Here is a 13,668-nt window from a genome sequence, read left to right as displayed (position 1 = left end):
GCAGTGGTTGCTTTGACCAGACTGTCCATTATTGGACAGCAAAGCATAACAGATAGGGCCAGTACACAAGTAACAGACATGCTATATTGGCCCAAATATCAAAATAGCCAAAACACACGTGTTTTCTTACGAACAATGTTAAGCATTGTGAGCTATATAGACCTTTATCTATTTTTTTTGGTTTGGAGGCTGGTATATGTTAAAACTTTAAACTGCGGCCAGCTTTTTTTATGTGTTACAAACATTTCAGCAGCTTGCATACATGTAATGACATTAGTTTATACTGTATAAACGGCCATAGTTTTACCTCTAGTCTATGAAGATCTACTTGAAGTTTAAAGTCCCTACATTGCTCTTATTCTCTATAGTATGTTCTTGTTCCAAGCTTTACATTCAGTGTGCCTGTTTAACCTTTCCTTATCAAAGACAGGTAGCAAGTATACATGAGAACTATGAATCAACCACAATTACAACTTCTGATGGCTGCTGGCAGCTCTTTGTTGTTATGTCATTGCTAGCAGCTGATATTTCTATGGGGACGGCTCATTTGGTTGCTGTTGCTTCAAAAGGTGTAGTGGAGAAACAGATACAGTATGTTGACCTTATCAAGATGTGGAACACTTCTAACAGATTTCACAAACAGACAGCATTCGTTTGCAGTCTCAAATCTTTTACATCAAAATATTTCCTACGGACCAATGCTAAAAACACAGAAGAAATGTTGATGCAATAAATATACCTGTTTTTCTGTGGGGGGGGGGGGGGGATATTCTTCAAGATACAGTCTACTATACTGTACAGATACGATACATTGTGATAATTAAAAAGAAAATAAAGCAAAGATACACATTGCATTGTCCTGTATGTGCAATTTTATATACCAGAACATGTCACTATAGCACAGCAACTTACTTACATGTAGACCTTCTAATTTTATTCTTTATTTCCCAATGTAGGGTGCATATGACTGATATATTGAGTGATATCAGAAGCTTGCACACATTGACTCTTATAATATACGTTTCAGTGTGGTAATAACAAGCAGTGAATTCCATTAACATGAGTGCTATTAAGTGGAGTTGACTGTATATTGTTATGTAGTCATTCTAATGGTTATAATTGGTTGGCTTTCATATTTTTATTCTTTTTTCACTATTGCTAAATCTGCTTGGTTTTGCAGTTTTTTTTGTTTGTTTCATGATCTTGACAAATCAAGTGACTGTGACCTTTCATCTGTGTTGCCTCCACCTACAGGGTAAAACACAGTATACATGTCATTGGTAAGCCACTTACAAAAATAGCAATCCTCAAACTAGGGCTTGTATGTGTCACAGCTACCCACAAGAGTGATATGCGGTGGCAAATGAGTTCCAGTGAGGGGTAGAGGACTTTAATTCGCCAAAGGTTTTGAAGCACCCTATAGCATTTATTACTTTGGCTTCATAAAGTCGAATGAAACCTGCTGAATACTGCTTTGTAGTTTTCCATATACTTAATGCAAAACTGACAGAATTTGAAAAATGTGACATTTCGAATTCTAACTACTACTATTATGGCTTCAGGTAGACAATATAATTTTGTAGTTTCTTGGATTACATAATGTTAAATAAAATATCTAAATAATGTTCATATACATATCCTGTTTTAAATACCATTATACATTGCTGTAACAATTATTACATTCACAAAATGATTGTTTTGAGATTCAGGTTTTATTAGAGAGCTCCCCTAAATCACTTGTTTAGAAAGATACAGGGTATTAATGCTTGTGACAGAGTAGCCATCTGCCATGTGGGTGCGTGCATTAGCTGCTGAGTGACAGGCAGGAGATCGAGGTGAAGGTTGAAGTTGATACGCCCCGCAGGCAAACAGGATTTATTTACTGAACAGCTCAAGTGTTACTACCAGCAATGGCAGCACACAAGCACATACAACACAGTATACAAAAACGTTGGTAGGATCTACAATATCTGAACTAATCTCTGTTCAATAATAAACTAACATTGTTGAAGAGGTTGATCATGGCAGAGTTAGGGCAGATATGTGATGGATTACTGTGCGCGTGTGTGTGGTTAAACAGAATCTGTACCTATGCCTACTGCATGTAATCTAGAACAGATGGTGATGCTATAGATGGGTTTATTTTTTTTGGGGGGGGGGGGGGGGGGGATTTGGCTGATTAGAAGCACAACTGACTGCCACTGAGATAAAATTATTTTAATTTGGCGTTTTAGACATCATTACTTAAGAAGCAGGTTAATTATAAATTGCCAATTAGTCTCATTGTGTTTTTTGACAAATCCATTGCAGTAAGAACAGCATCAGGAAGAGTATTTATTATTATCTGAATGCATACAAGTAGAGGAGAGATAACCAAACCATCTGGTCTGTGTTCCAATTAAAAGGCCAATATCATTCTCAAAAAATAATACAGGTACCGGTATTCAAGAATAATTATGTTATTGTGTTATTCTTTGCCAACAATTATTCATGCAGATTATGTATTCATTTTTTTTATAATAGAAAATACAATATTGTCAAATAATACAGTATGAGGGTAAAATTGATATTTTACTTTATACAATCTGATAGAGTACATTTCTTTAAACACATTCATGCTGCATTTTGCTCATCAGTCACTCCCAATACAGTATTAATAGAACATGGTAATTATAAGCTGCCTCTATAGAAAATGAATGTTAATATTCCTCCAATGACAAATTACATAAACTATGTTTTGATTAACCGCCCATGAAGGATAAATTACATACATGTAGTGCAATACAGTGCATATTTTTTATTAGTAATGTGTAACTGGTGAACACTTATTTTGTCTTTATGGTTTGTGCTAATTAAGCTCCATTTGCATATACCTAATTTGGATGTTTAATAAAGATTTACAAGTCAACTTATAAGAATAATTGCTTTCATCTGCAACATGACCAAACTTTTCATCGTTAAATAGACTGCACTACATTCCATTTCATGAATTATTTTTTGCTGTCTATTAGCATTTTTTTGCAAATAAGCAGCCATTTTTCCATATAGATTTTATACATTTGCACAGGTAACACGGGGCATGTGATCCTTAGCAAATGATTCACACTGGCCACGGTTCTGTACTGAGGCCAGTACAGACCAGTGAAATACCATTGTTGATAACATCGTGTAACAATTTATTTATTTATTTATTTTTGTTCCTGGGTAGTAAGTGTTATTTCCTAATTGCTTATGCCTCAAAAGTATAGAAAATGGCTATTATTCCCCACAAACTTTGCTTTTGTGACCAGGACAGTGATATTTCAAAATATCACTATTTCCAATGGGAAAACGGGCAAATGTGTGTCTTTTCATTCACATAAAGTCAGAATAAACTGTATAATCGTAAATCTCGAAAAACTATTTACTTCTAAATCTTTTGTAGTCATTTTTGTATTACTTTAGTATAAATACATGTTAATTTGGATTCATATGTTGTTTTTTTCTGACTTTATGTGAACGAAAAGACACATATTTGCCCGTTTTCCCATTGGAAATAGTGATATTTTGAAATATCACTGTCCTGGTCACAAAAGCAAAGTTTGTGGGGAATAATAGCCATTTTCTATACTTTTGAGGCATAAGCAATTAGGAAATAACACTTACTACCCAGGAACAAAAATTGTGTTGCATAGTGTAATGCTGTGGCTCTTATTATCCCGAAAATATGGCAATGCCCAGTAATCACGGCTCCATTGCTTAAATACTCAGGTATTATAAAACGGAAAATTTGCTTTTACCACTGCTTTAAGGATCCCCTCAACTGTATAACACTTCCATATTGTATGAAAGGACTTATAGGTGTAGAGGTATATTGTCAAAGTGTGTCTTTAATTAAATCATTGGCAGGTGTTTACATTTGTGTTAAACCCTCTGTACATACACATGCAGCACCAGAAATACATACATTAGAAACTATAAATAAAACCTGTAGCCTCATAATCTCTTATTTACATGACATGCATGTGTATCTACAGCCATATTAATTAGGTGTCATTTGTTCAGGCAAAAGAGGGTGTGAAGAAAATTATATTCCTAATGGACCAATCATTTCCAAGAGATATTTGTATAGTACAAGAGTACAAATTGTGTTTGAAAATACTCATAAACTATTTTTCAGCTTATGCTTCCCTAATTATACAAGTGAATATATAATAAATATAATGTATATATAATTATCTTGCAATCATTCAAATATCATGACAGAATGACCAGATGTTACAATGACCTCACTGTTACAAATTACGTTGCGTTGCTAATGCATATGCAGGGCTTGATCTGAGTAAACTAATTCTCTGAATTCAGCCATTTAATTGAAGTTTAGACACATTTTCTTGTCCATATATTGTACTTGTTATATAAACAGAATACTCCATTAAACATTAATGCTGTGTTTATTTGGATTGTGAGGATGTGCATTCAAGGGCTTGTTCGTCCATTCTCATTCCTTGAACAACTACAGGACTCCTTGGGCATTCAGGAAGTTTTCTCTATTTTAAACATACATGCACATTACCTAACTACACCCAATGTGGATGATATTGTACAAGTGAAGGACACTAATAATGAGTGGGTGTTGTCAGTTTTTTTATATAAAACGAATATGAGAAAATGTAGGATAACAAAAAATGTAACCAAAAATGAACAGCATTTTATTTGATTAACTCAACTGTCAATATTTGTCAATGAAAGACCAGTACACAGAAGGTACTATTATCAATTCTGGGAAATGGAGGCTTGTTTAAAATTTGCCAATGGCTAATAAGAGCAATCGCTGATCACTTCACTATGGTGTAATTCAGTTGATGTTTTTCGTGCTGAATTTGCAGGTGATTAACTGACCCTGCTCGTATTAGCTGTCAGCCATAAGTGTGATTTATGGAACTGAGTGGCTGGTCCTGATTCCGGTGGTAATTAGGAATTATCTAGAGGTTTGAAACAATAATAAGAAAAGCATCTAGGCCTAGTTGTACTAGTACACTAGTTATCTGGTTACCGCAAAGAAATAAATGTTGTGTGCAAAAATTATGCATTGTTCTCCCTAATCTTGCAAAATAGACAGTGTAGCAGAGCTTATTTCACCTAATAAAAAAAATTGAGTACAATGGACAATTATTTTACAGTGCATGAAAATGGGGTATTGTGAACAGGACGGCTTTGCAGGGGTGACGTCAGACCAGAAGAAGGACAAAGAACAACAAAGGTAGGGCTGTGAATCGTGAACGCCACGGCATCCAGAGTTTTATTGTAAACAACAATAATCACAAACAAAAGGTTTAAACAAAACACACTACTGAAAATAAAGGGCGAGTTGGCCAAACAAACAAAACGGACAGCACCAAACAAGACAGTGGACGAACCCAACAAACAAGTAATGTGCTGGCACATCCAGCACACTGTAGCAATTGTTATTTTTAAACTTCCTTCTCTCTCCCGTTCTCCCTCAAAAACACACAACCCCGAGTGAGTAAAAACATGCAGCTTTTATGCAGTTGTACCGAGACTTGATTGCTAATCAATCATTCAATTGGAGTCTCGGTACAACTGCAAGTGAATTAATAAAAGTGCAATTCCCTGTGCTCACTTATTTTACTTGCACGTGAAGTACGGTGCAATCCTTGTGCCTTAATACAAAATATACATTTTAAACACTTATGCTCGCAACCCATATTTATATCCCATGTATTTTATACATAAACACCAACATTAAACACACTACATATAACAAAAAACACTTAAAGGGGCGGGACACTGCGCCACAGGTATCTTAAATCTTCTATTCAACAGAAATGTCACCATCTTTAAGTGAGTAAGAATCAGGAGGTTGGTATGATAAATAATGATAAACAGTGTAGTTATTTTTACTTCTTTATGCTCTTTCTTACCATTGCCGTCAATCAGTGTTCTGGTAATTGCTTGTTTTAATACTAGACTAAAGAAACATTCTGACAAGTGTCTTCCTAACAAACATTTAAAAAGACACTCGTCAATATGTTTTGTTTAGTTTTACTAAGATTGTATGAATGGTTTTGTAATGAACTACAAAAGGACAATCTGCACAAAAGAAATACATTTTTTAAAATAAACATTTTTTAAAATAATAATAATAATAATAATAATAATAATAATAATAATAATAATAATAATAATAATAATTAGGTGAAATATTACTCATCAAGCTGTTGCAAAATTAAAATATCTTGTTATTTGTGGGGAAAATACTAGCTAAAGTACGGCAGGCTCTTACAGTAAAGGAAGGTGCTATAGATAAAAATGTACCTCCTTTATATGGACTATAGTAAGTCTCAAACAAAAGTATATAATCTGAGCTGTAAAATTGGTTAATATCATGTAATGTCCCTTTAAGGTTCATGTTTTTGTAAAATCAGTGCAGCCATGAGAATCTGTTGGAAATGTACTAACTTTCCTTGTAAATATGGTTCTAGACGAATTCCAACAGATATGAAGATATGAAAAGTGATTCATCTTTTGAGGCATTTCACTGTAGTCCTTAAGTATACATACTGTAGCTACGTGATAAAAAAGCAGTCACATTTTAAAATATAAAAGTACATATAATTCAAACACAGCTTACATCATTCTATCAAATAGTGCAGTGCTTCCCTGGTCCCCAAAGCAATCTTTTTCTAACAAACAGGATTTGCCTAACCTCTGGACAGCTACCGTTATGCTCCAGAATACTAATTTTTTGGCTGAATTTCAAGGCCACTGCAACCAAGAAACCAATCCCATTATTCTTCTCTCCAAAGAAAAAAAATACTTTTCTACTGTTTATTATGACCATATCATAAGGGCTTGTTTAGTGCACTTAATCATTAAATGGGTCTTAGTTCAAGTGTTAATTCAGTTTGCTCATTTTGAACCAATAATGGGTGACGTGGACTGAGTTTGCTACAGGGCACCCTTTCTGTTGGTCCAGATATAATTTGATTGCCATTGTGACAGCATCTGCTGATGGTTCACTGCCTATAAGGCAACGTTTGTCAAGCATTACTTGACCTGACTAAACTCCAAGCTTGCTTAATGGCTCATGGCAGTCTCAAAGCAAACGTATATAATTACAGGATGAGGGCACTGCTGAACTGTTATGTACACATTCCCAACATTTCAGTCTTAAAAAAATACAAGAAAAAAATAAAAACTAATTTTAATGTATGGTTTACAGCTAATGTCATTTCCTGTATTGACTGGAACAAAATGCTTAGTACGCATATTTACAAACCCAAATCTGTTTTAAGGATTTCAGCATTAAATAACTTTGTAAAAAGAGAAACAGACAAATTGAACACTATTTCCCATGTAAACTGCAGATCGGTCTTGGGGTGCCCCTATATAATCTTTAATGACTTGTTGCCATTAAAGATTGCTTAAAAATACCCCATACGTATATTACCTGCTTTGGCATGGGATCCCGTTCTTAGAAAGACTAAATATAGTTGGATCACTTTGCTTTCTTACACGGCCCCAATATATAAGCAAGAAAGCTTTTAAATTCAATTTCATACCACTTACTAGCTACCGTGTCTCATGGGCACCAATTGTATAGCAATAAACCTAAATGAAAAAAATGCAGATGCAAAACTATAATTTGGTGAAACTGACATTGTAAGTGCCCAAGGAAGATAAATGCTGCAATGGGATTAAAGCATTTATCTTAAAGGGCAAAAACACTCTTGTGCAATAATTTGTTTTAAAAACTACAAACCATTTGACTCTTCCAATTCAAAAACATCTCCGTACGAAAGACTCCAACTGTGAGACAGATGAGTGTTGAATGTGGAACATTTTGTATGAAAGCTTATTTCACAAGCAGGTGTTATGGTCCACATATGGTGATATTATCCTAAATGATGACTACTTAAAACAGCTGTGGTTTAATTAAAAATACCTTTTTTAATCAAAGGATCTTGTTGAATTTGAAATATACTAACATGACAGTGATGAGGAAATTAACCTGCCAAGTCTGGTGCCTTAAAATTCTTATGAAGCCATTAAAATATTTTCTTAATTCCTCAACAAAATCAACGGGAAAAAGAATTCAGGCAAGTGAACCCCTTAATATAAACTAGCTTCTGACAAGTCTTGGAAAACCAGTTTTTAAATGTAAATCTACAAAAAATGGTACTGTAGAAAGTAAACATTTATTAGAACACATCATTGCTTTTGTAGTTTTAATTTATTATGTGTATGAAATCTCAAACTAAAAATCTTAGAAACTTTTCAAAATAGGCAAATTAGTGATTTGTTAGTGACTAACATTTTCACACAAGTGCTTATATCACTGATTACTGACCAAAAGTTGAAATTCTCACCCGCTGAGGGTTTCATGCAGGTAGGTATATAAATGATATAAATGACAAATCTTGAGGTGAAATTGTATAATGAAAATAATAATTAAATTGTTGATCTGTGATTGAAATGCAGTGGCACAACAGTGGTAATGGTTCTGTACTAACAGGCAATGGTAGCACATCTGCAGCATCTTCATATACCTAGGTAGGAACCAATATACACTAATAATAGATTGAAGTATAATAGTATCAGTACTATGAGTGACACTATCTGACCACATCAAGGCCACAGTACAATATTTGTTTCAATGTCTATTGTATTGCATTGCTTGGTTTTCTCCTCACTGGTATTGCAATTGTGTTTTGTTATAATTGTACAGTACATTGCACATTTATTTGTCTTTCTATTTTGGCTGACAAAAAGTAAGCCTAGCTCTGATAAAGACAGCTCACATAACTCTTCACAAGACACTAACTGCAGTAAATCTTCCCACTAAAGGATTTTTACCCAGTGCTCGCTGGCTGTCAATCCATTTTGCATCAGACAAAAACTGGTTATTTAGAGTCTGATCAGATCTGCATGCTTTAGTACTTGACATTCCAGAAAAAAAATATAGAACATGGCATTTGGGAGACAGATATGCTATAAGGTCACTACCCAGCACTTTTTCACAAAATGAAAAGGCATTCAGGCATTTATGTACTAACTGTGCAAATTACACCCCTCTGCACAGACAGTGATAATGCATTGCATATTATCAATTAGTATTTTGAAAGCCTGTCAAGTGCTCCTTGTTTTGTTCTCATAATGGAAATGAATATCTTTATTTAAATCTATTTTGTAAGTATGGGTTCAGCTTCGATCTGGGGTCCTTAATGTTTGGGAAGTGGGGGTAATTACCCTTTAGAAGACCTGTTTTAGTATTTATAGTCATGTTTATGTTATACTATACTATAGATAATATACCTTGATTTTACATACAGTAGCCAAGTATAGTGGATAACACTGCATAAAGATAATATAAATATTGTAAGGCAGCGCACAGTCCTCATAAAGCAGTACATTTTTGGGACATGAAACAGTGCATGAGAGACCTCCTCCACCATATTGTTTACAAGTTTAAATGAAACCTTTGGCAAATATAACAAAAGTGGAACCTTGAGCCTTTAAATTTGTTATTAGACACCAATGTTCCCCCAATATTTTAATTTGTTTCTAAAAATGTTTTTTAAAAAATTGTTTATGTGTTCTTTTTCTCTTACTATTTGTAATTAATTGCATGTGTGGCCTATTAAAGTAATCAATTAAGTTTGACAATCACTAATTTGTCTATTTTTACAATTTTCCAAGATTTTCAGTTACAGTGGTTTGATATGTTAACCAATTTTGTATAGTTTGGGGGGAAGGAGCTAGGCTCCTCTTTATCCTTTTCTCTCCTATCATTAATCAAATCTACTGCCTATTTAAACCATTAGTCACACCCTATATCTTCGTCTTGTGTATTTTCGTTTCCTCCTCCGCCCTCTATATAACTCAAGAGCCTTTGCATCGGTCTCCTCTGGGGATTTGGTGAGTCGCACTTCCTCTGCCTTTGTGCAAGCAACACTTCCTTTACCTACCAAGGGAGGCTCTCTCAGTGAGTCAGAGGGGACCCCTGGCCGAACCCAACCTTTTAACATCTCATGCGCTATCACTCCCCTCGCAACCCGAGGATCTAAGCTTATTCTAACTAAGCTCGCAGAAGGATCTCTTCCTTTGTAACACAGGGCAATCTTCTCGTTTCATGTTCTGTGGGGGTATGTCTACGCCCCAGCTTTGAAAGTCTATAAATTATCTCATCGAGGGAGGCTCTCAACAGGCCAGAGATCTACTTTCTTCCTTTCAAGTTCTCAAGCCTCTATTTACTTTATGTGCAGGGCCCCCCAAACAAGGGGACTCCTCTTTCATATGTTGGATCTCCCAAACGGCAAAGACCTCTCCTGTGTGTCGGGTCCCCCAAGTGGCGGGGATCCCCATTCTATATGCTGGACCTTCGCGCCCAGCCTTGGAGTCGCATCACGACATAACCCTCTCATAATCTGCAGTGGCAACCTCACCACAACGCGGACCTCGTCCTACCGAAGGCTTGGTGCTAACGGTGGCCGGCTCTCCGAGAAGTTAGGAGACATCATTACAGGTAGCCTGGCTCCCACCCCGTGAATTAGCTGTTACATGACTAACACTTGTCTCTTTTGGCATCTGAGATTTACAGTGTCAGTGCCAAGATTGTGTCTTAGCAACTGGGTTTTTCTAAAACCCATATCTGCATTTGCCTAGTTATATCAATGTATGTTGTTAAACTAATTGGCACTGCAAGGCTGCACATACATGTGTGCAGCCATACATTGTACATTCACTACTGATAAATGTCACCATTTTGTTAGTGTCTCAGGGCCTATAACATCTGTCCCATGAGCCCCTTATTCACATTGCAGTCTGAACTGATATTTCAAACTAGAGGCAGGCATCCACACAGCATTGTAACAACCCTAAGCGAGGGAATAAAATCTACAAGAAATGGCAGAGATGCTTTTTAATAAATCATTGGATATGACACATTGGAGCAATTACATTGATGCAAAGGATACAATTTTGTATTTTAAAATAAACTTTAAATTTCATAATAATGTTTGTACATCATACCTCTGAACCCAAACCTTTTTTTTTTCTAGTTGACAGTTTGTGTACTTCTATAGCAAGCTATGCTAAAACTAGATTATCTTCAAACCTCTGTTATCCAATAACCTGTCATGTTTTTTTACCATGCTATTCATTGACATACAGAAAATACTGTATCTGCTATTTACAGAAAAATGCAGTTCTACATGTTATGTTCTAATAAATGTGCGCACTACTGTATATACATTTATATATATGTAGACACTCCACATCGGGCATTACCATACATTATGGACTGTTTGGGTAATGGGGCTCAGGACAAAGTCAAGAGCGGTATTACAACCAAACGGTCTATAATGCCTGGTAGTGTCTGATTTGGAGAGTCTTTGCTTGTATACTTCAATATTACAGCACAATTAATTATCATATTTATTTAACTATATATATATATTTTTTTTACGTATCCTTCCACACTCTAAAATGAACATTCTACAAAACATAATCCTCCATTATAACGCTGCATGTGAGCTTCACTATTAAATTAGAGTACAAAACTGTGATTTTAAAACAAATTGTTGCCATTATGTTACTAATTTTATTTTTTCCTAATGGCCTGCAAGTATACCAGATATTTGTATTGCTCGCATTGGTTGGATCTAGTCGGGTTCGTAGGTAAAGCTGGCAGATTCGGATATTTCACTCTATATTTCTCCAGTGACTTGATGGGGCAGTTAGGATCATCAGGCACTCATACATTTAATGATCATATTTTCATATGTTGTAAATAAAACATTACCCTTTAAAAGATTCCACGTTTTATTGCAGTACAGACTTAATGCACTGGGCAGTTGCTCAATCGGTGCCTTCCACTTTCGACAGTTTACGGCCTCAGCACTCCAGTACAATGGTAAAAGTGTCAGCTCCCCAGGATAGAGGAAAATAATCTTCCAATCTGCTTTTAAGACACGGAAGTGAATTGCCATCAAGTGGCACTCAGTTGGAAACGTGAGACTGGACAAATCGACATGTCAATGAATGGATTTATTGAATAACTGCTGATAAATGCTTCTTAAAGGCAAACAACTATATATATATATATATATATATATATATATATATATATATATATATATATATATATATATAGGTATATACCCAAGTAAAAACCCCTTCAAATATTTTTTGTTTTAATGACACTATTTTCCAACTTCCAATTTTCCCTCAATAACCAACACATCTGAATGCATTCTGTAAATCAAAGGGACTCAAACATTATTATCCAGTGGTATGTATTTAGTCATGTGTAAAAGAGAGTTCTGGAGTAATTGAAGGAACTTGTAGCTGTACCATCCCTAAGGAAGCTTCAACCCCCCAGCTAAAGAAGGCATGTTTACATGTTTTTTTTCTTGCATTTTTATACAAGGCTCAGATTCTCCTCTAAATTTCCATTATAAAAAGTTTTAACCTTCCCTTTGCTGATGGATGAGAAACGATTTGTCCAAAAAAAGTAATTTACAGGATCTGGAAAATCATTAAGTCTCTTCCATTTCCCTGCTACAACAACACAAGGGGATGTATAAGAATGTCCCAACTGGTTAACACATACTGAACATTTTGTATAATACTGCTGGAGCATGCCATAAATCTGGGTTAGAGGATTACATATTCAGCTCTAAGACCAATAATTAGAAACAACTGCCATAACACTGCTGTTTTAATCGTTCTGGAAGGATATATTCCTCAATGATTAACAATTCGAATTCCTACAGGGGAGCTGGAGGTGAAAATCTGTCATCCAAAAGGACTCATGCAGAGGCAGGTTGAGCAGCCTGTGTGATGCACAACCATTACTGATTCCGATCCCTGTCGAGCGTGGCGTATTTGCTATGTGGTTAAGATGTGCTCTTACAATATGAGTGGTTGTTGGATTGTGCCCAGCTTCTGCTCTGCAACACTGATCTCATATACCGCCATGCTTATAAAGGGACTGAGTGTAACAGGCAGTTTTGTGTTTTGCGCTCCCGTTACCGATTCTGACCCCAGTCAATGTGATGAGATGAGGTTAAGAGCTCTGAGCCATGAATGCAAACAAGCCTGGTTCTTTTGCATGGTGCTTAAGACACTCTCTTGCGGTGTGCATGGTCGCTGGTTCACACCTAGCTTTCACCCTGTTACAAAACCACCTGCTAAATGAGCATACTAAAAACAAAACAAACAAAAAAAAAAACCTAAAACTGACTTCAAACATCTTACGTATCCTTTTAATAACTAAATAACATAGACAGTTCTCCAGCAACGTATAAAGAGCTCTTATTATTTTCGGGTTAAATAAATAAATACGTACCTTGTACTGTTAAATGCACCTGCATTGTTCTTGGATTGTGCTGGGTTTGTACGGAACATGTGTATTGGCCATCATCAGGAACATCCACGTTCTGTATCTGCAGGCTGTACTCTCGTTTACTGCCAATACTCGATACAATTGATACGCGAGGGTCCACTGACCATTTATCATCGCCGGCAAAAATGATACTGGACCGATTCAGCCAAGCACCCTTTGAGGCACCATCTGAAAGATAGCACCTGTGAAAAGAAAGAATATCAATCAGTCTTTGTGAAGATAGTAAGTACTATACTGATGAAGGCACTAGACAGAAC

The 13,668-nt window shown here is 35.7% G+C and overlaps 1 protein-coding gene across 3 annotated transcripts in view; it reads right to left on the bottom strand.

Annotated features, from left to right (window-relative positions):
• LOC121331274 (neuronal growth regulator 1-like) overlaps positions 1-13,668 on the bottom strand; it is a 234,186-nt gene that overhangs the window by 140,525 nt on the left and 79,993 nt on the right. For all 3 annotated transcript variants that reach the window (XM_041278551.1, XM_041278552.1, XM_041278553.1), the window contains exon 2: positions 13,355-13,593. In XM_041278551.1, the coding sequence (XP_041134485.1) occupies positions 13,355-13,593 (239 nt within the window). The remainder of the gene's footprint in view (positions 1-13,354; positions 13,594-13,668) is intronic.

This window comes from Polyodon spathula, chromosome 18 (genome assembly GCF_017654505.1).
Source record: "Polyodon spathula isolate WHYD16114869_AA chromosome 18, ASM1765450v1, whole genome shotgun sequence".
Lineage (NCBI taxonomy): Eukaryota > Metazoa > Chordata > Actinopteri > Acipenseriformes > Polyodontidae > Polyodon > Polyodon spathula.
This window is presented reverse-complemented; position numbering and strand designations above follow the sequence as displayed.